General features: G+C 43.5%; 2 protein-coding genes across 2 annotated transcripts in view; one reads left to right on the top strand and one right to left on the bottom strand.

Moving 5' to 3' along the window:
- INSYN2A (inhibitory synaptic factor 2A) overlaps nt 1-14,291 on the top strand; it is a 144,221-nt gene extending 129,930 nt beyond the window's left edge. Inside the window, exon 4 of the mRNA XM_078643511.1 lies at nt 10,737-14,291. Within this exon, the coding sequence (XP_078499637.1) occupies nt 10,737-10,920 (184 nt within the window). The 3' untranslated portion in view covers nt 10,921-14,291. The remainder of the gene's footprint in view (nt 1-10,736) is intronic.
- The window catches only part of DOCK1 (dedicator of cytokinesis 1), a 1,311,419-nt gene that overhangs the window by 728,449 nt on the left and 562,373 nt on the right, over nt 1-20,597 (bottom strand). The window lies entirely within an intron of this gene.

A 20,597-nucleotide genomic window follows, 5' to 3' on the forward strand; every position in this document is an offset into this window, starting at 1 on the left:
GTACATATGCACCTCACTAAACAATCCAAGAGGCAATGTTTTGGCAGAAAGAGTCAACCGTTTGGTGAAAGGCACTATTCAACTTGCTTTGACAAATCAGGGTAATGTGGAGATAATGAAAGATAACATGGTGTGGGCTTATCGCACCACCATGCACAGTGCCACACACAAAATTTCCTTTCAGGTGATGCGCTCTTATATATCAGATACAAAGTTGCTTCCCACTTGGCTAAGAGACTGAGTTGAGAATAGCGAAAGCAAGGAGGACCTATCATCTGGTACAAGAAAGCACAAAGCCAGGTTTAACATGCGTGACTGGGTCAAAGTGAGATCTAGGAGAATTGAAAGAGGCATTTCAAAATTCAAGGGTCCTTTTCACATTGTTGGTGTAGTGTAGTGAAGTGAAGTGTAGTGTAGTGTTGTGTACATTGTCACGTTGGAGGATGGTGATAGGTGGAATTTTAGGAACATTGCGCTATATCAAAGGGGAGGAAAATGCTCAAGACGGGGATGATGGATGTTCAGCGGCCATTTTTATGAAAGATATAGAGGTTAGTAGTGGCTACAGAGGTCATGGTGAAAGAACTTCCATGGGAGAGTGTGTGGCTGGTACTATGGCCAGTAGCCATTCCAGAGTTTGCAGGACACCCCCGTACCTTGAAGAGTACGTTAGGTAATCATGGGAGTTCATGTGATAGCTGTAGTTTTTAGTTCTCTTGGTTTTCCTTTCTTTTCTTACTTTGGGTATGCCTCCAGGGAACGCAGGGGCATTTGTTATGAAATGTCTAGTTCTCACATTTGCATATGTTCTGATGTATTGTTCTGAGATAGATTGTAAGGCGGAAGAAATTCTGAAGGGGCCAGTTGCTGCTGATGCTCTTAATAAAAGCTACATTAAAAATATCCTGCTGGGCCATAGGCAAATGGAGCTGGCGTTCTCGGTCAGCGCACAATTTTGATCTATTGTGATTTCAACTCGCTAAAATGGTGGGTGCAATGATTTACTGCCTCACTCTATGAGTAAATGATCCACTTTACAAAGATGTTGCGAGATGTCTAGATCTTCAAACATCTATTCACAATGGCTGTGTAACAAAGAAGGCAAACGATTCGAGGACCAGACATTTGAAATTCAAAACATTAAAATTGTAATAAATATGCATGTTAATAACTTGCTACGATTCCATATAAAAACGCTCAACATTAATATGATCTACAACATCTTAACATGTACACGAAACGAGAATTCGAAATTATCGAAATTAGCTCTAAAATGTGTGAACATTCGTCAGGCCCACTTCGCACCACTGGGCGGAGTGGCTTTGATTTCATAAAAAGAAAATGGCTTAATTTGATCTTTATAATCCACCATACAATATAGATTATACTGCACATAATGGTAAAATACTGTATGAAAAATATGTTGTCAAATGAAGTGCAGCATTGATGTTATAATTTCTGCCTTGTTTCTGTGTTTTGACACATTGGCAATATCAAAAACTATCCAAAAGGTTAAAATGACAGGAATGCCAATAGTTTACAAACACCTGGAACAAAATTATTGAATTGCCCCCAGTGCTAATTCATTATACTCTCAGTTTCATGAACTGTGAAATACTTTCATTTTTTTATGTGCTTGGTCAAGCAAATCTTCTGGTAAATTCATTCTGCATTTAGTAACTTATCACACAACAAGAAGGAGAATTCCACATTAGCAGGATGTCTCAACTTCAATTATCTATACATACAGATTCACTAAAAAAACTCAAGCTTAAAGTGAAATTATAGTTAGGTAAGGACATAAGGTTTTGATTTACATTTAAAAAACCCTAGAAATTCACTGGAAAACCCAAAGGTTTAAGGGACATTAAAGTTAGATTCTGTAACAAAATGCCATTTAAAAACAAAAAAAATATTTATTTCAGTTAGTTATAATTTACTGAGCTTACTATTACTTAAGCCCCGCATCCTATCCTTATGACCTCACATATCACATTACTCATAACATGCTAAACGACATCACTGATGACTTCACTAACACATCACTAATGACATTATCAAAGCTACTGCTCTTCAAATAGAAACAGTGCAATACTGGAGACAAGTCTCATTTAGTATGCTAACGGTTATATAGTACACACTTTACCTAACTGTGAAGTTTTAGGTACAAGCACTACTTAGTTAACAAGCTACAGACAGCGTAGGTAGAATGAGATAGGTGTTTTAAATACGTCAAAGGTCTGTTACTATAAATACGTGTAAAAAAGGATGCTTATCCCTGCGAAAGAGTTGCCATTTAGTGCTACAATTTCCGTAAAAACTGCTGATGTATAAAGTGAAGATTTATTTGAGAAAGTTCACTAAAATGTTTAAGACCTATATTTCTGTATAATCTATGGCTGACTCCTTTACAGACAGTTCAAATCACAGTATGATTGTAATTGTTCTTAAAATGGTGTACACTGTTCTGTTCATTTTGGGAATATGTATAAGGTATTTTTACATACTTAGGAGGGCTAACCTTAGGGCCTAGTGTTGAATGGCTTGCAATTGGCTACATGTATAGAAGTGAAGCGTTGAATTAAAACTCTGCCAGGTGAGGTATTCAACAAATACAGTTCATTAAGATAGATAATGACAATAGAGTGTTTTGAATGGTATTCAAGGTTTAATAATTTGTTGATCTCATTGATGTATACAGAGTGACTCATTTGGTTTCTTATACAAGTCAATGACAGCACAAAAACAAGTATAATAACTACCTACAGTATTGACCCTGTCCCTCATGGGAACAGTCCAGCCCGAACTGCCAAGCCAGGTCCTCACTGGACCGGAAACAAGCACCCTGGGACGGATTTCGGGCTTCACCCCTCATCACCCAGGCTACCCAGAATCCAGTGGCGTAGTGAACACTGGTCTACGCATACTTTATTGAATTCCTTCCAGTATGAAACGTTTATAGAAAACTGAAACCCACCCAGAGCCAAATAAAGGTGTCCCTCAGAGTTGTTAGGTGTTACGGTACCTAAAATCAGTAACACTGTACCTGTGATGGAGAAACAGCATCTCATTGGGAAATGTGATTCGTTTCATGTATACAGAGGAATGTCCTGTGCCCAATCCCATTTGGGCATATTCTTTAGCGGACAGCCATGCACAGAGTACTGCAAGACTTTGCATTCTTCAGCTTGTGAAGCTTGCTTTGCTCTTGCCGAACCGATCTACTGTAGTAGTCCTGCAGTACTTTATAGGGGCTGCACTGCGTTCCAGGAAGTATTGCAGTTCCTGTGACACAAAAATATTTCTTAACATTTTAGTCCTTCGGGAGGAATTCTCTATGGATCCTGTTTCAGGAGTGCCAGGGGATCAGGATACACTTACCCTGCCCCCTTAAGGGCGATTTTTACTTTAAAATGTAGACAGGGTAACAGAGTCACTCTGTCTTGTAAGGAGTAGATAAAAGGGAAAAAGATATTTTGGCTAATTAGTTTGCTCCATTTTTTAATTTGCAGTACTGCACGAGTACTGCAGTACTTCCGCAGGGGCAACTGTCCAGGTATCACTATATTTTGAAGATTTAATACACATCACAAAAGCACTCTTTTGGACTAATGTTCAAGCTTTCTGCTAAATTTGGTGTAATTCTCTTCAGTTCTTTTTCTGTTTCTCAAAATTTCTATATGAAACTGCATGGGACAAAGAAATTATGGGATCTGCCCTTTTCTCGACCCCATTTTACAATATTGCCAAAGTTGCTAGTGAAACAAAAAACTTGGACATCCATGGGAAAAAAGTGTTTTGTTATTGATAAATGGGCAGTTATTTGTTCCGATGGTACAGAAATTGGACTTGATTAGTTGAGGGAACTTTTTCTTCCTTTTGCGATTTCTGTATCACTGAACAGGTACAGATCCTGTTATGAAAAAGAAATTCGATTGTCTGGCCGCAATTTCGAGTACAATGTTGTGGCCACCATTACAGGACCCCGTAACTCATTTTTTCCTGGGATTTTTCTTTTTTTGGGGGTGGGGAGGATGGGGTGTACTAAAAATAACAACAAACAGAGCTTCACAATTTGGGTGAAAAAACAATATTTCTTGCATGTAGCCTCATCTGAAGCTACTTACTAGTCACAAGCTGTGGCACTCTATTTGCCCACAGATAATAATTTGCCACAGTTCATACATAATAGTTCAATCCTACAGTTGGAAATGATCAAGTCCTTCTGTTGGGCAGCAAGGACATTTGTTGAAGAAGTATGTCCAGCTTGGTGAATGATGACAGCAGAAGATGTGGATGATGCCTCTTGTTGTCTGCATTTCGGCTAGTTAAGGAAAATGGAGTGCCATGCTTTCAGATGCTTATGCATTCTGAAAGTGCTGAAATAATGTTTTATGCCAACCTCACATGGATAAACTATTTCTTGCATAAACAGCAAGTCATCAATTTGGCTGAGACCTTCTCCTCCCTGCTGGATTAGAAAATAACCCCCACATAATAGACTGGGAGTGGTCCTCTCCTTTTCTTCCTCCTCCTGAGACCCTTGATGTTCTGCTTGCTGTTCTTCCAATGCCATGGTGAAAAACTTTAAGAATGCAGTTAATTCCACCAGGGGTGTGGAATTTAATACAATTTCTACTTGTTGATGGGACAGGTTGCTTTATAAATCTACTTGTCCTGTAAAAAAAAAATCAACTTGTCCCTTTGGGGCCATGAACTGCTGTGACACATTATTGCAGCTTGTCCCTTTGGTGCCATGAAGTACTGTGACACATTATTGCAGCAATCTCATTATACGAGAGCTCTGACAATAGCCTCTCTGATTATGCCAGGGCTAATACTGTTGTAGAGCTTGAATACTAGAAATTTCCTTATTTTGCCACTTTTGTGCAGATCTACATACGGTAAGCAAGAGTTCCTAAGTTGGAATGCTCTTCTGAGCCTCTGCAAACCTACTTTCTTGCATGTTTTAAGGGTTTTCGCCACCTCTGTTCTAATCTTTTCCCATACTGATAATGGTTGGAAATGTACTCCTGAAAAGAGTCAAAAGTAAAACTTCTTCCAGAGTTGTGAAAAAAGTGGTTGGAGGGAAAGTTAACTTGTAAACGCTCAACAGAACTTCGCATAAAGAAATCTACACATGCCTATTTGTTCGTCCTAAAATACTGGTCACAAATGTTTTCTAGGAGTATGATTTACTGGTCTATTTCTGTAAATTCCTGTGAATTCCTGAAATAAGCAAATCTGCACTAATGCAAAGACTTATACCATAGATTCACTTTGTGACTTTCTTTAAGAATTGAACCCCTAATTTCATCTGGCCTTAACCAAGACGTTTTTTTTCTCTAAAAACTCTATTTCTCTCTCTCTATCCATCTATTGGCTGGCTACACTGAATAACCGTAATCTGATTTTTCACAAGAGCATGTTGGCACACAAAGTAGTTTTGTCTGGTGCCAGGAACTACTATGGCAATGTGTGCTTTTCAGCACCCACAAATATTTTTGTCAATGTTTGTTTCAATAGTGAGGGCCGAGCAGCTCCAGCAACAATAACATTTAACAGAAGCCATGTCAAAACAAGGCTCGCACTGACAAGCTAAAAGATTGTCCACCAATGTCGAACCTATTGGCTTTGCCAATGCTTGTTTATTTTTATGATTTTCATAATCTTGCTGAAACTGGTTACACTGATTTTCCATTCTTAATATTTTTTGGTAATTCTTGCATACATTAACATAATTTACTAAATGATGCTTCAAAGAAATGGTACAATTTCACAGTAGTTTAGCAAAATGTTTATTCTCCTAGTTGAAATTTTTTGTGAACATTGTATTTTGAAAGCAAAATATAATTTATCTTGCTTTCAAGCTTCTGTAAATATTTGCATCTACTCAGAGAGCATTCTGGGAGCATTATACTTAGTGTCATATTGTTAAACTTTGCAAACTTGTGTACACATTTTTTTACTGGAACCACTGTCAGTAAGTCAGTCCGAGCTTGCAACATTTACTTAGAGTGCTCAACCGAATATTAAAGGCTTTGCATTAAAGAACCATAAATGCAAGTTCGAACAGCATTAACATATGGCCATAAATATTACCTCAACAGCAGACAATTCACTTCCCTGCTCTCTAATGGGGTACCGTAAATTGGCAGCCAAAGGATTTGTGCTGCAGGGGATTGGGCCTACTTGTCCTAAGTCCAAATAAACCTGAAAACAATATGTCCTGGGTGTCGGGCTTTAGGAATTCCCCACCCCTGCTCCAAATATGAGAAAACTAGAAGAACCAAAAAAACACGAGAAAGGACAAGATGTGTACTCATTCAAGTGCAGATCCCTAATGAAGGCAATGACACAGGGAATAGTTCAAAATGAATGAAATGCATCATAGGAACCAATCACAAAAAGGTATGAGTCATTGGTACTATTTTTAGCTACCTCTCAGCATACCCCTAGTCTCAAACTTAAAATAAATGACTAGTTCATTTTAATCAAAACTGTTTTTGAAAACATCTGGGTATTGCAGTATTTCTGTGGGACCAGGAAGAGGAAGTGAACGCTTTGCAGGAGTGACATGGCTATTAATCATTGGCTCTGTGGGTACCGCGTGAGTGACGTTACCTAAGGGGATATCAAAAGAACAAAATACCAATAAAAGCAGCCATCTGATTGGCTACTCAAGAAAACCTATTAAAAAAAATAAGCCCACTGCCTGCAGAAAAATGTGCAGATGAATTTCTTCAACATAATTAGCACATTAGTGGTTAACAGATCCATATTGCTGTGCATACATCTGAGTCCATCATGGCCTCAGGGAGAACTCCACAGTAGCAGACACCAACACTACCATCCACCAGCCCTTCCACACCATTAGCTAGTAATTGATGGGTGAAAATCTAACTATCCTGCCTTTACCATCTGTTGCAGCATAATCAAGTAGGCCCAAAAAAGAGTCGGTGGTGTGGTAGTTATGTTCATTACCATCCGGCCAAACAAATATATATATATGCACAGCAAGTGACATGCACACTGTGCAAACAGGTGCTCCATAGGGGTAAAGCTGGCCAGTACTCCATCTGTACAAGCAGGATGTGGAAGCACCTGTGGGCTACACAGCCCAAACACATAGCAAAAGCACAAGCATTGGAATAGCCAATAGGTCTCACCTTTGGGACCGGATAAGTGTTTAGCTGTGCAGCACATTATAGAGACAATAAACTTTGATTGATTTCTTAATGAGAACGTGTCCTGATTATGAATCTGCTGGTGAAAACCGATGTTACTTCAACTCTTCCTACACCTCCACAGGGCGGACAAATAATTCTGCAGGGACAGTACTAAAACAATTTGTGAGACCAATTAAACTAGGCTGGTAAAGAGGTCATTAACAACGGGGAGTAAAACACAAACGGTAACTAATGGCGAGAGCCCCAGCCTGAGTTACACATACAAAAAGATTTATCGTCTTTAACTACATTTGCCCCCAGAAACTAAACAGATGTAAACCACAGTTCAGACTAGCACATAAAATGCAGTGTTTTAGAGACCGGGTTCTGTCTCTCAGCCAGCCTAAACTCTATGGCAACCAGTCCGGTGTCATCCGTGGAGAACTAAGCGAAAATAAAGTAGCGTAAAAACAACCATCTTGTCACACAATTCCATTGCAGATCTTGTGAATTCGGTCCATCGACGCCCACTGGATTGGTTTTGACACAAAGCGCATTCTGCGCACCAGTTGTGTGTTTTCATTCACACGCCCCTTAAGGGATCGGGGTGAGACCTGCCGGTGCCTGTCGTAACCACCCGGCTCATTTTTTCCTCAGAACGCCTTTTATCAGCTCTTGGACACTTGAGAAACACTTTGACACTTGGACACCTCGGCCATGAACTAAAGGTGAGACTTTGAAGAGGACATGGATGAGGACTGTTATGTCCTACAGAGAAAACAGTTGTGAAAAAGAAAAAAAAATTGTCAAGTATACAGACGTGCACAGTCAATGTTCCCTTGCGTGACTCCACGTCACCAGGACAAAACTCTTCCATACATGGACTACTCCTTAGCATATCAGTGCATTCTGGATTTGTACTCTTGCTTTATTTTAAATGAGCTAATTGACCAACCTGCCTGAGAACCATATGTAAAAGCAAAGGCAAGTGTTGTCGTGGTGGCATGTCGCTATCTGGACACCGAATGACCAGTGCATGTCAACAAACGCAGATGTAGGGTGCCCATCCTTAATACTCTGTGTGAAAATGCACACAAACGGATTGGAGTGCACTGCCAAGGTTTACTGAGGAACATAACTGTTTGATGAGGAGTGTGTCTATCAGGCAACTCACAGGGATGAAAGGCTTGTTCTTTCCCCTAAAAGACAGCTCACTGAGAGGAAGAACAAAAACTCCCCTTTGGAAACAAATCAAGAAAGGTGGTTAAAAAGAACAACAGTCGTATTTACATGTGAAAAGACGAGCCCAGATTTTAGGTGCCGCAGGAAGCAAGGCAGTTTAGAACAACTGAGAGACGAAAGGTAAATGCCGAGGAAGGGACGTAAAACATACCACACAAGTAGGGCAGCGTGGCAACCGCGAACGTGCTAATTGGAAATATAATCACAAACAGAAGGCGCCACTACTTGCTCCAGCAAAATGTAGGCCGTAGGTGGATACATTTACTGGGAAAAGTGGGACATGCACCCGCCTTTACCCAATTGCGTGCTGTCTTTTTTTTAAAACGCACGCAAAGCCCAATACAAAATGCTGTAAAAAAAAGCCACACGCATGAGCTTGTGAAAAGTCCAGAGTGATTCCAAAGGCCTGCTCCTAAAGCAACGCATGCGCGCTGCGCTAGGCTCAACCTAAATACTACAGGGAGCAAAGGCAGAAGAAATGGAACCCCGGAAGTACAACAGCAACAGCAAGTGGGTAACAATATGAAGCATGTTGCTATATATTTTAAACACTGGCTGAATGTTGTGGCTTCTGGTGAGACCTTTAAGGTCATTTTAAAAAAGCCATTGAAGATCATCTAATAAAAGCGCACAAACAGTTATGCAAACAACATAATTAAAAAATAACAAGGTTGAAAAATACAGTAGTTTAACACAGTTAAAGTTTGAATTTGTTTAAAAAACGTTTCAAAACAAAAAAAATAAAAACCTGAACATCTTTAAAAATGCAAAATGTCACCAATCAAAGTGTCCAGAGGCAGACATTTCCATCTAATCTCCTCTGTACACAATGTGGGTGGTCAGACATGATGGTTGCAGAGACTTGGGCACAAAGTCTGGTAGGAGGCATGTCCGCCAGGCCCTGCAGTGCTGTGCTGTGCATGACCCTACTGCTGCGCTAGGTCTAAGTTATTGAACAGTGGAGTATAGACGCAGGGAACTTATGGGTGTAGTACGTTAAAAAAGAAAGGATTTCACTTAAATATGCAAAGGTTAAAGTGAAGTTATAGTTGGATTTACACATATTTAAATCAAAACCTCAGAAATTAAGTTAGAAAGTTAAAGAACTGCAATATTGATTAATAAACCCCCCCAAAAAACAACACACAAATGTGTGTCATGTTTAGGACCACAATCCGTAACTCACACAAGAACAATGAAACCATAACTCGCATACCAACTGCAGTGCTCATAACCTTACTTAACACAGATGCAATTACAAATGTTGTAAATCATCTTACAGATGAGATTACATATCACATTTCTCTTGCCACTTTGAGAGAGACGACTATGAATTCACTAATTCATTGGTTTAATTATATTTTGCTTTCCAGTGTTGGTATTTATAGGCATACATACTATGAGGTCATAACCATTCCATTTGGTGTGCGAGTATTTATATATGCAGATGCACAAATTGTAATACATTATATTTGACTATTATCCCTTAACAATGGTAATAATCAATACCATAGCTCTCTGGAACATCTGCATATATGGTTTATGCCATGGCATTTTATGATGTATTAAAAACCAAAACAGGAAGCCAAGGTTTTTCAGGCTAGAGCTAAAATCACATTAAGAGGCCTACCTAGTCATTCAGAGAAATATTTCCTTGTGTAAAGTTCTTGTGACATGAAAGCTATGATGCAGTAACTGACTTTTTTCAATTCAATTTGATGTACTGTGGTAATAACATGAAACTTGACCTTTGAAGTGATGCAAGCGATAAATGTGTGAATGGGTAAAGCTACATTTTCTCTAAATACTGTGTTGTTAGGCCACTTTTATTTTTATATATATATATATATATATATATATATATATATATATATATATATATAGTTATAATAAGATACTCAACTAGAGACTTGGAAAGCTGGAAAAGGAGATAAATGAACTGGAAGCCCGATTTAAAACAGTAATCAAATCAGGAAGAACATGAGATTTTCATTAATGGAAACAGAGAATAAAAATTTACGGTAGAAACGAAATGGATCTAAATATGTACGGACATTCAAGAAGAAATGATTATAGGAAACAGTGTTGATGTCTGTCCAAACTCATTTGATCTAACAGATATTAATCAAAGGCGTTTAGCTTTCTAAGCACAACAGTAATGAATGTTTAGGAGCACTGCCTATAGAGCGTTTGCTCTAATTATTGATATAAGGGCTGTGGTATATTGACATGAAATTTTATCAAAGAAAATAAATGTGGATATTCCATTGTGAACATATTGTGGCATACATAATAAAGTAATCACATTTTTTTTTCGCTTTTCAGTGTTGAGCTGGATTTTAAACAGCAGGAAGACAAACTACAGCCAGTTCTGAAAAAGCTTCACCCTGTGGAGGAAACTCAGGTTGCACCTTTGCCTTACCCTCAGGATAGTTATTCGTCAACTCCCAAGCGAAAATCAAAAACTGAATCAAAAAAACATGGACGATGGAAACTCTGGTTTCTTTAACTAATTTCATTGTAATTGGAGCATAAAGTCTTCTTTGACACACAGTAGGAATTCTACTCATCATTTGTGGAGGGAAACTTGGTAAATTCCTATTTTCAAGTCTAACTGGTTATGATGGGCAGCGTTCAGTCCGCACTATGCGTACCAAAAAGGCCTTTGTACTTGCAACGAATTTGCAAAGGGAAGGCACGAAGCAGGACCTTGCCAACTTTTATTTGTAGTTCACAAATGTGGGATGTAAAATAAGACATTAAATCTGTGCTTTCCAAAATGGAAAATAATTACCTGTTTTGCATCATCATAGTTCAGCTCACTAATGGCAATCTGCAATTCCGTTTTTAGGGAACTAATATTCATGATTACGTATATGAGCTAAGTAAAATGTATGTTTGCAATGGCCACCATTCAGTTTCCATTTAACAACACCTATGCGCAGGGTATGAATGCATTTTTCAGCACATCAGCTTCTGGAGAAAGCACAATTTTTCAGATGGTCAGAGACCACGAATACTCTCTAAGATGTGACTGCAGGTGCATTTGCCTTTATGTACTGTGTAGCTGCAGTGTCACATTGACACCTTTCGTTTAATGCCATCTTCGTAGTCTGATGTATGACATGTTTATTGTGAGTTTTTAAAGGGCAAGCAGACAGAAACCACCAAAAGTCGTGACATGCCTTTAATCGCTGCAAGGTGACAGGGTCAAAGCTATGGAACAAAAAGCTGTTAAGACCTTTTCTGTAATTCTTTGGTTACACCAGGCCAAAATCATCCAATAAAAAGCTCCTGCACATTCTTATGAAAATAAATGAAGAACATGGTTTGCCAGATCGCTGGCACAACGTCGCCTCGTCTTCGCAGCTTTTCTAAGTCTAAAATGCCATAGCATTCACTGAGGAGTCAGGAATTTTGTATCGAGCGTTTCACTTTCCTACAAACCTGCAAGGAAGCTTAGAAAACCTTTCAATGAAATGTGTCTACTTTAGCTCCAACAATGGATTTACAAACCAAGAAAATGTAATTTACATTTAGTGAAATATGTTATATTAACACATTTAATTGCATAAGGGAATTGTGAATCTTAGGTTTCTAGATCTTTTTTAAAATAACAAACAATAACGCTTCAAATAATTATATTTTTTTGTTTGTTGATAACTGAAGTAAAATGCAGGTTTTAGGTTCGTGTACATGTAAATTATTTACATAGCACTGTTTCAGAGGACACTCGAAAATATACTTATTTTATGTGAAGAGCTTTCATACCAATAAAGGGTTCCTGTCATCTTGTTTATGCCATGGTATATTATTAAAGGGCTTATTCAGCAATACTTTATCTGTTCATTTGCCTGCAAAAGATACTAAGGATAGCTGTTCAGGCACAAACCATATAGTTTTGCTGGCTAGTGCCCCGACTCATTATGAAAACTAGGACATTAAAGGATAATGGCTCTTAAACATCACACCCATATACATTATTACAGGATGCTCTAATTTGAAGGGATGTAGATTGAACATTCAAAATTGAGAGAAATGATTTAAAAAATGTAATTATCCATTTACTGACAAGTGGTTTTCCAGACTGTAACAATGTCTAGCTCACTGAATGTCATATTCAACTTGGCATACTAGAAATCAATATAGCTAGCCAGGGACAATTAATTTATTATATGTAACACATTTATTAAGAGATGCAAGGCACAAACTACTGAAATACAAATGTCATCTAAGTGATCCCGCACTAGGGTTATTTTGAAAATAATATTGTGGAAAATATACATTGATTTTTTTTTTTTAAAAGACTGGAATGTCAAAGAACGTGTTCAAGAATGCTCGTTTGTATCTTTAATAGGAAAGTGGCAGCAAATGAAATAATTATGACATGTATATAACTAGTCAGTATAAAATCGTTCCATATAGGGTGCCTAAACATTATCAAAAGAATGAACAACTGGAAATCTATATTTCAATACATGTGTTTTCAGGCAATGGTATTTATTTTTCTTTCATCCAAGTCAAATTACAGTAACATATAAATCCTATATTTTTAATGAGACATTTGCTCTTTGTATATAAAAGTCATCAGCATCCCATGCATTTCCAGAGGCAATGTGTCTAAGGTACAAACATCTTAAGAGTGCAACTAAAACGAAAGACTTAACATCAGTTTTCAAACGAGCAAAACACATATGTTTTATAGCAGTGTTTTGCATAGCCCAAATTATCCAATTACAACAGTTGATTGCCATCCAATGAGTCATTGTCAATTGGCAAATTATACCAACATGGGACTGGCTAACAGATGAAAATGTAGAAGAGCTCCACAGTTTCGTTATGAGGAAACTAGAAGTTGCACCTTTTTCTAAAGAAATAGATTAACTGTATACAGACACCTATGGACCATTATAAACGACATATCCCTAAACATCTTTGCACTTATTTATTAAATGTAAGGCTCAACAACCTCTTTATGGAGAGCGAATGTAAGCATGAGCACAATTTCATATAATCTCTAATTTATTACCAAAACAGAACTTTAAAGAAAAACACAGAGCAACACACATCTGGGCACTATAATATTTTTTTGTTATTAACTTTAGTATGTGCTTCAAGAGTGTAGAGGACATATGTAGAGAGGTCATGTCACTTAAAAACTGCTAACCAAATGGGTGTGATCGTGAGACCTGAGACATTACTAAGAAATATCCAAGAGGGCTACAAATATTTGTAAATAATAAATTCAAAACAAAAATATTTTTGCCACAAAAGAGTAAAGGCTAAGAAGGACCATGAAGGAAGTGCAATTGTTTAATCTAGAGAAGTGTGTAGTGTATTTTATACTATTCATGAGTAATGCTAGAAAATGTTTACAATAATTTATCCAGTCTTCTGTGTTTCAAGAATCCCAAATATTTCAAGCATGCAAATGTATCTGATGCTCCACAAAATGAAAAAGGTAATTATTTCCAATACAAAACAATAGAAAACCTAAGGTACCTATAATGTGACAGTACCTCACATATTGAATGCAAGCTCACGCCTATGACATATAAGCAGTTTTTTTTCAAAATTCACACATTTCAATAGCAGCCATCTTTACAAACAGGGGCTGCTAAAAAAGTATTTTAGATGCGTAGTAATGAAAAATTGATTTTCTAAATTTCTAAAGAATAGACCGCAATCAAGTCATCCAGCAGAATGTGCAGCTCGTCTTTTCATTGTTATGTTACTAAAAGCTACGTTACCACTGCGCATTCTTAGTGTTTAACACTTTTGTTATGTTGTACAAGTTTCAGATGGATTTATTTTTTTATTTTTTTATATAAAACTTAGGTTAAGAAAATGCACATGCTTACTAAAGATAAATATTGTGTTATGTCATCTTATGTAATTTTTAATAAAACATTTTTAAACTGATCAAAATGGTTTATGATACATGATGTTTAGAAACACTGAGGTTATTGCATGAAATTAATATGCATTTATTTTCTTAAAAACAATCCCAGTGTTACAGTACTTACAGACTTGAAAGAACACCTACAACTACACAGATTAGGTAATATAAAACGAATTACTTTCAGGCAAGACAAATGAAGTACAAATCAGACTAGCACCAAAATGTAACTTGCTATTCTAAGGCAAAAGAATGAAAAATACCAACACTGGAAAAAAAACATGATCCCATTAGTGCGAGGAAGAACAAAATCTTGTTTTAAATCACAACATTTATAGTATTACACAGTACTTAAAAATAGAACAATAATGTTAAAATTGATAGGAAATTAAACCATTGACTCAACCTACTCCTACTAGGTCAATCAATCAATCAATCAATCAATCACAGGCATTTATATAGCGCACTACTTACCCGGAGGGTCTCAAGGCGCTAGGGGGGGGGGGGGGTGCTGCTACTGCTCGAATAGCCAGGTCTTGAGCTTCTTCCTGAAGGAGAGGTGGTCTTGGGTCAGGCGCAGGTCGGTCGGTAGGGAGTTCCAGGTCTTGGGGGCCAGGTAGGAGAAGGACCTCCCTCCCGTTGTCGTTCTTCGGATGCGGGGGACAGCGGCGAGGGCGTGTTTGGCTAATCGGAGGTGTCGTTTGGGAGCGTAGAAGTTGATGCGGTTGTTGAGGTAGCTGGGGCCTTGATCGTGTAGGGCTTTGTGTGCGTGGGTGAGGAGGCGGAAGGTGATTCTTTTGTTGACGGGGAGCCAATGCAGGTCTCTCAGATGTCCGGAGATGTGGCTGTGTCGTGGGATGTCGAGGATGAGTCTGGCTGAGGCGTTCTGGATCCGCTGGAGTCTCTTCTGGAGCTTGGCGGTGGTTCCGGCGTAGAGGGCGTTGCCGTAGTCCAGTCGGCTGGTGACGAGGGCCTGGGTGACCGTCTTCCTGGTCTCGGTGGGGATCCACCGGAAGATCTTCCGTAGCATGCGCAGGATGTTGACGCATGACGAGGAGACGGCGTTGACTTGTCTGGTCATGGTGAGGGAGGAGTCCAAGATGAAGCCCAGGTTGCGTGCGTGGTCTGTCGGTTTGGGTGCGCTGCCCAGGGCAGGGGGCCACCAGGAGTTGTCCCAGGCAGAGGGTGATGATCCAAGGATGAGGACTTCCGTCTTGTCAGAGTTCAGTTTCAGGCGGCTGCTCGACATCCACTCGGCTACGTCTTTCATCCCTTCGTGAAGGTTGGCTCTGGCGGCGGGGTCGTTGGTCAGGGAGGGGATCAGCTGGGTGTCGTCAGCGTAGGAGATGATGTTGAGGTTGTGCTGGCGTGCGATGGCCGCAAGGGGGCTCATGTAGACGTTGAAGAGTGTTGGGCTGAGCGAGGAGCCTTGAGGGACGCCGCAGATGACTTCGGTGGCCTCTGACTTGTACGGTGGTAGACGGACTCTCTGTGTTCTTCCGTTGAGGAATGAGATGATCCAATCCAGTGCCTTCTCCTGGATTCCGATGTTGCTGAGGCGCTGCACTAGGGTGCGGTGGCAGACAGTGTCGAATGCCGCGGAGAGGTCCAGGAGGATGAGGGCCGCTGTTTCTCCGTTGTCCATCAGGGCTCGGATGTCATCGGTGGCGGCGATGAGGGCGGTCTCGGTGCTGTGGTTGGCTCGGAAGCCAGACTGAGAGGGGTCGAGGGATCCATTCGTCTCGAGGAAGGCGGCCAGCTGCTTGTTGACGGTCTTCTCGATGACTTTGGCTGGGAACGGGAGGAGCGAGATGGGGCGGTAATTCTTGAGTTCGGTGGGGTCCGCTGTAGGTTTCTTGAGTAGGGCGCTGAGTTCGGCGTGCTTCCAGCTCTCCGGGAAGGTGGCGGTGTCGAAGGAGGTGTTGATGATGTCCCGCAGGTGGGGTGCGATGATTGCGTCGGCCCTGTTGAAGACGTGGTGAGGGCAGGGGTCGGTCGGAGATCCGGAATGGATGGAGTTCATCAAGCAGATGGTGTCTTCGGTGCTGATCGGAGTCCAGGCGCGGAGGGTGGTGGTGGGGGGCGGTGGTTCGGTTGTGACGTGCGTCGGTTGAGTGCTGAAGCTGTTGTGTATGTCCGCGATCTTGTTGTGGAAGTAGGAGGCGAGGGAGTTGCAGAGGTCTTGCGACGGGGAGATGTCGTTGTTTCCGGCGTTGGGGTTGGAGAGCTCTTTGACGATGTTGAAGAGTTCCTTGCAGTTGTGTGCGTTGTTGTCCAGCCGGTCCTTGAATGCGGTTTTCTTAGTGGCGCGGATCAGTTGGTGGTGCTTCCGGGTGGCAAGCTTGAGGGCGGTCATGTTGTCCGGTGTTGGTTCTCTTCTCCAGGCTTTCTCGAGGGCTCGGCAGTTCTTCTTGGAGCTCTTGAGTTCGTCGGTGAACCATGGGGCCTTCTTGCTGCCGGGTCTGCTAGGCGGGGTCCTCAGTGGGGCGAGTTCGTCCGCGCAGTAGTTGATCCACTTCGTGAGGTTGTCGGCGGCCTGGCTGGGGTTCGTTGAGCTGGCGGGGGGGTGCTGGCTCAGGGAAGCGGCGAGCTGGTCAGCTGTGATCTTGTTCCAGTTTCTTCGAGCAACCGGTTGCTGGTGGTGGTGGATCGTCGTTCTTGTGAAGGTGAAGTGGATGCAGCTGTGGTCTGTCCAATGGAGTCCGGTGGCGTGGCTGAAGGCGATGTCTTTGCTGGATGAGAAGACGGCGTCGAGTGTGTGTCCTGCGAGGTGGGTGGGGGTGGATACCAGCTGCTTGAGTCCGAGGTTGGCGAGGCTGTCGAGCAGGGTGGTGGTGTTGCGGTCGTTGTTGTTCTCCAGGTGGAAGTTGAGGTCCCCCAGGAGGATGTAGTCAGCGGAGGGGAGGGCATGCGGGCTGACGAAGTCGGCGATGTCCTCGCTGAATTGTGTGCGTGGTCCCGGGGGTCGGTAGATCAGGGTGCCTCTGAGGGTGGTCTTCGGGTCGGTGCGGATCTGGAAGTGTAGGTGTTCGGCTGTTTTCAGGGTGTCGTCGGTGTTGGTCGTGATGTGGATTGTGTCCCTGTGGATGATGGCGATGCCTCCTCCAGTCTGGTTGACGCGATCTCTCCGGGTGATCTTGTATCCCTCTGGGATGGCGATGGCGATGTCGGGCGCTGAGGAGTCGTTCATCCAGGTTTCCGTGAGGAAGGCGACGTCAGGAGCTGTGGTGTCGAGGAGGTTCCAGAGTTCGATGGCGTGTCTGTGGACGGAGCGGGTGTTGAGCAGGATGCACTTGAGGTGGTTGCTGCTGGTGTTCGGCTTGGCGGGTGCTGGAGCGGGGCAGGTCCGGATGCAGGTGAACTTGCAGGCGTGGCAGCTGAAGGGTCCGTGGGTGCGCTTCGGGGTGGCTCGGTAGCATCCAGGGGTTCCGACGGTGTTGAGTGCGAGGAGTTCGGTGGCGTTGTAGGACAGTCGGGTCGTCTTCCGTCGGTGGGGGCCAGGTGTCCTGGCCCTGGGCGCGGTCCAGGCGCAGACGGGCTTACCTTTGGCACGCCTTCGGCGCACAATCGGCGCGCCCGCTGTGCGTGACCGCTGCGCGTTCGCACGGTCGCCGCTCGGAGGCAGGGGGCGTGGTCACACGGCGGTAGCAGGGGCAGCGAGGAGGCACACGCAGCAGCTGGTGGCCGTGCGGCGCGGGGGTGTCCTAGATTAGGTCACACTCACCTGCGTCGCACGGTCGCCATATATGGCCAAGTGCGAGGGAGGGCGGAGCAGCTGGGAGGCGGGAGCGGGAAGGGTACAGAAAAAAAGGGGCGTGGTTAGCGGGGGTGGCGGGAAGCGGGGAGCGGGGAGGGAGGAGACCGAGAACAGGGGACAGGCGAAAATACAGGCACAATACAAAAGTACAAAAAAGAACAGAAATTGAACACAATACAATCATTTGTATAGCGCAGTAATCACCCGCGAGGGTCTCAAGGCGCTGAAGGGGGGGAGAGGGGTGCAGCTACTGCTCGAACAGCCAGGTCTTGAGAAGTGTCCTGAAGGTCAGCAGATCCTGTGTCTGTCGCAGATGGGTGGGGAGGGTGTTTCAGGTCTTGCGGCGAGGTAGGAAAAAGATCTGCTGCCGGTGGTTGTCCTGTGGATGTGTGGAACGGTGGCGAGGGCGAGGTCAGCGGCGCGTAGCTGGTGGTTCGAGGTGTAGAAGGTAAGTCATTTGTTGAGGTATGCTGGACTGGCATTGTGGAGTGCTTTGTGAGCATGGGTGAGGGAAGGTGATCCTCTTGTTGACTGGGAGCCAGTGCAGGTCTTTCAGGTGGGCAGTGATGTGGGAGTGGTGGGGGATGTCGAGGATGAGGCGTGCGGAGGCGTTCTGTATGCGTTGTAGTCTTTTCTGGAGTTTGGCCGTGGTTCTTGCATAGAGGGCGTTGTCATAGTCCAGTCTGCTGCTGACGAGAGCCTGGGTGACCGTCCTTCTTGTTTCTGTGGGGATCCATCTGTAGATCTTGCGAAGCAGGCAGAGGGTGTTGAAGCAGGAGGAGGAGATGGCATTGACTTGCTGGGTCACTGAGAGCGATGAACCCCAGGCTGCGTGCATGGTCGGTGGGTTGTGGTGCGGCTCCCAGAGCGGCCGCCCACCAAGAGTCATAACCGGCGGAGGGGGTGCAGCCGAGGATGTCCGAGTTAATTTTCAGGTGACTGTTCTTCCTCTAGTCTGCGAGGGCCTTCATTCCTTAGTGGAAGTTGGTTTTGGCAGTGGCAGGGTCCTTGGTGCGCAAAAGGATCAGCTAGGTGTCGTCGGTGTAGGAGATGATGTTGAGGGTGAATGAGCGGACGATGTTGGCAAGCGGTGCCATGTAGATGTTGAAAAGGGTTGGGCTGAGGGATGATACTTGGGGCACGCCGCAGGTGATCTTGGTGACTTCAGATTGGAATGAGGGAGGTGGACCATCTGGGTTCTGTCGGCGAGGAAGGAGGTGATCCAGTCCAGGGCTTTGTCGCGGATCCCTGCGTTGTGGAGGCGTGTGCGTAGGGTGTGGTGGCAGACGGTGTCAAAGGCAGCCGAGAGGCCCAGGAGGATGAGGGCCGCGGTTTCGCCATTGTCCAATAGGGTCCCAATGTCATCGGTGGCAGCGATGAGGGCGGTTTCTCTGCTGTGATTGCTGAGGAATCCGGATTGGGATGGGTCCAGGATGTTGTTCTCCTCGAGATAGTGGGTCAGTTGCCTGTTGACAATCTTCTTGATGACTTCCGCCGGGAACAGGGAGATGGGTCGGAAGTTCTTGAGGACCTTTGGGTCCGCTGTAGGTTTCTTGATAAGGGCGTGGATCTCGGCGTGCTTTCAGCTTTCTGGGAAGGTGACGGTCTTGAAGGAGCTGTTGATGATCTTCCGAAGTTGGGGTGCGATGATGCAATTTGCTTTGTTGAAGATGTGATGAGGGCAAGGGTTAGAAGGTGAGCCGGAGTGGATGGTGTTCATGGTTTTGATGGTATCGTTGTCATGGGTCCAGGAGACCAGGAGGTTGGCGAGGTTTGGGGGGGTGGGTCTGCGGTGGCAGTCGAGAGGGTCTGGGTGTTGAAGCAGTCATGGATGTCTGCGATCTTGCGGTGAAAGAAGGTGGCTAGGGAGTCGCAGAGGTCTTGCGATGGTGGGATGTCATTGGAGCTGGGGTTGGAGAGTTCCTTCACGATGTTGAGGAGCTCTTCGCTGTTGTGTTCATTGTTGTTGATGCATTCCTTGAAGGAGGTCCTTTTGTTGGCTCGAATGAGTTGGTGGTGCTTGTGGCTGGCATTCTTGATGGCTTTCTCAAATCTTCGGCAAGCCTGCTTGGATTCCTGGAAATCGGTGGTTAACCAGCTGGCCTTTCTGTTGGTGCGTCTGTTGGATGGTTTTTTGATCGGGTGAGAGTGTTGGCGCAGTCATCGATCCATTGTCTGAGGTTGCGGGCGGCTGTGTCAGATTCGGTTGATGGATCTAGGGCGAGGGTGGCGATGAGCTGGTCTTCAGTGACCTTCTTCCAGCTGCGGTATGGGGTATGTTGCGGGTGGTGGTACGTGGTTGGTTTCTTGAAGGTGAAGTGGACGCAGCAGTGGTCGGTCCAGTGGAGTTCCGTGGTGTGGCTGAAGGTGACGTGGTCGCTGGTGGAAAAGATGGGGTCGAGCGTGTGTATGGCTGAGTGGGTGGGGGTCGTGACGAGCTGTCTGAGTCCAAGGTTGGTGAGGTTTTCGAGCAGGGCGATGGAGTTGCTGACGTCGGCGTCCTCGCGGTGGAAGTTCAGGTCTCCGAGGA

Source organism: Lissotriton helveticus, chromosome 5_1, assembly GCF_964261635.1.
Source record: "Lissotriton helveticus chromosome 5_1, aLisHel1.1, whole genome shotgun sequence".
Lineage (NCBI taxonomy): Eukaryota > Metazoa > Chordata > Amphibia > Caudata > Salamandridae > Lissotriton > Lissotriton helveticus.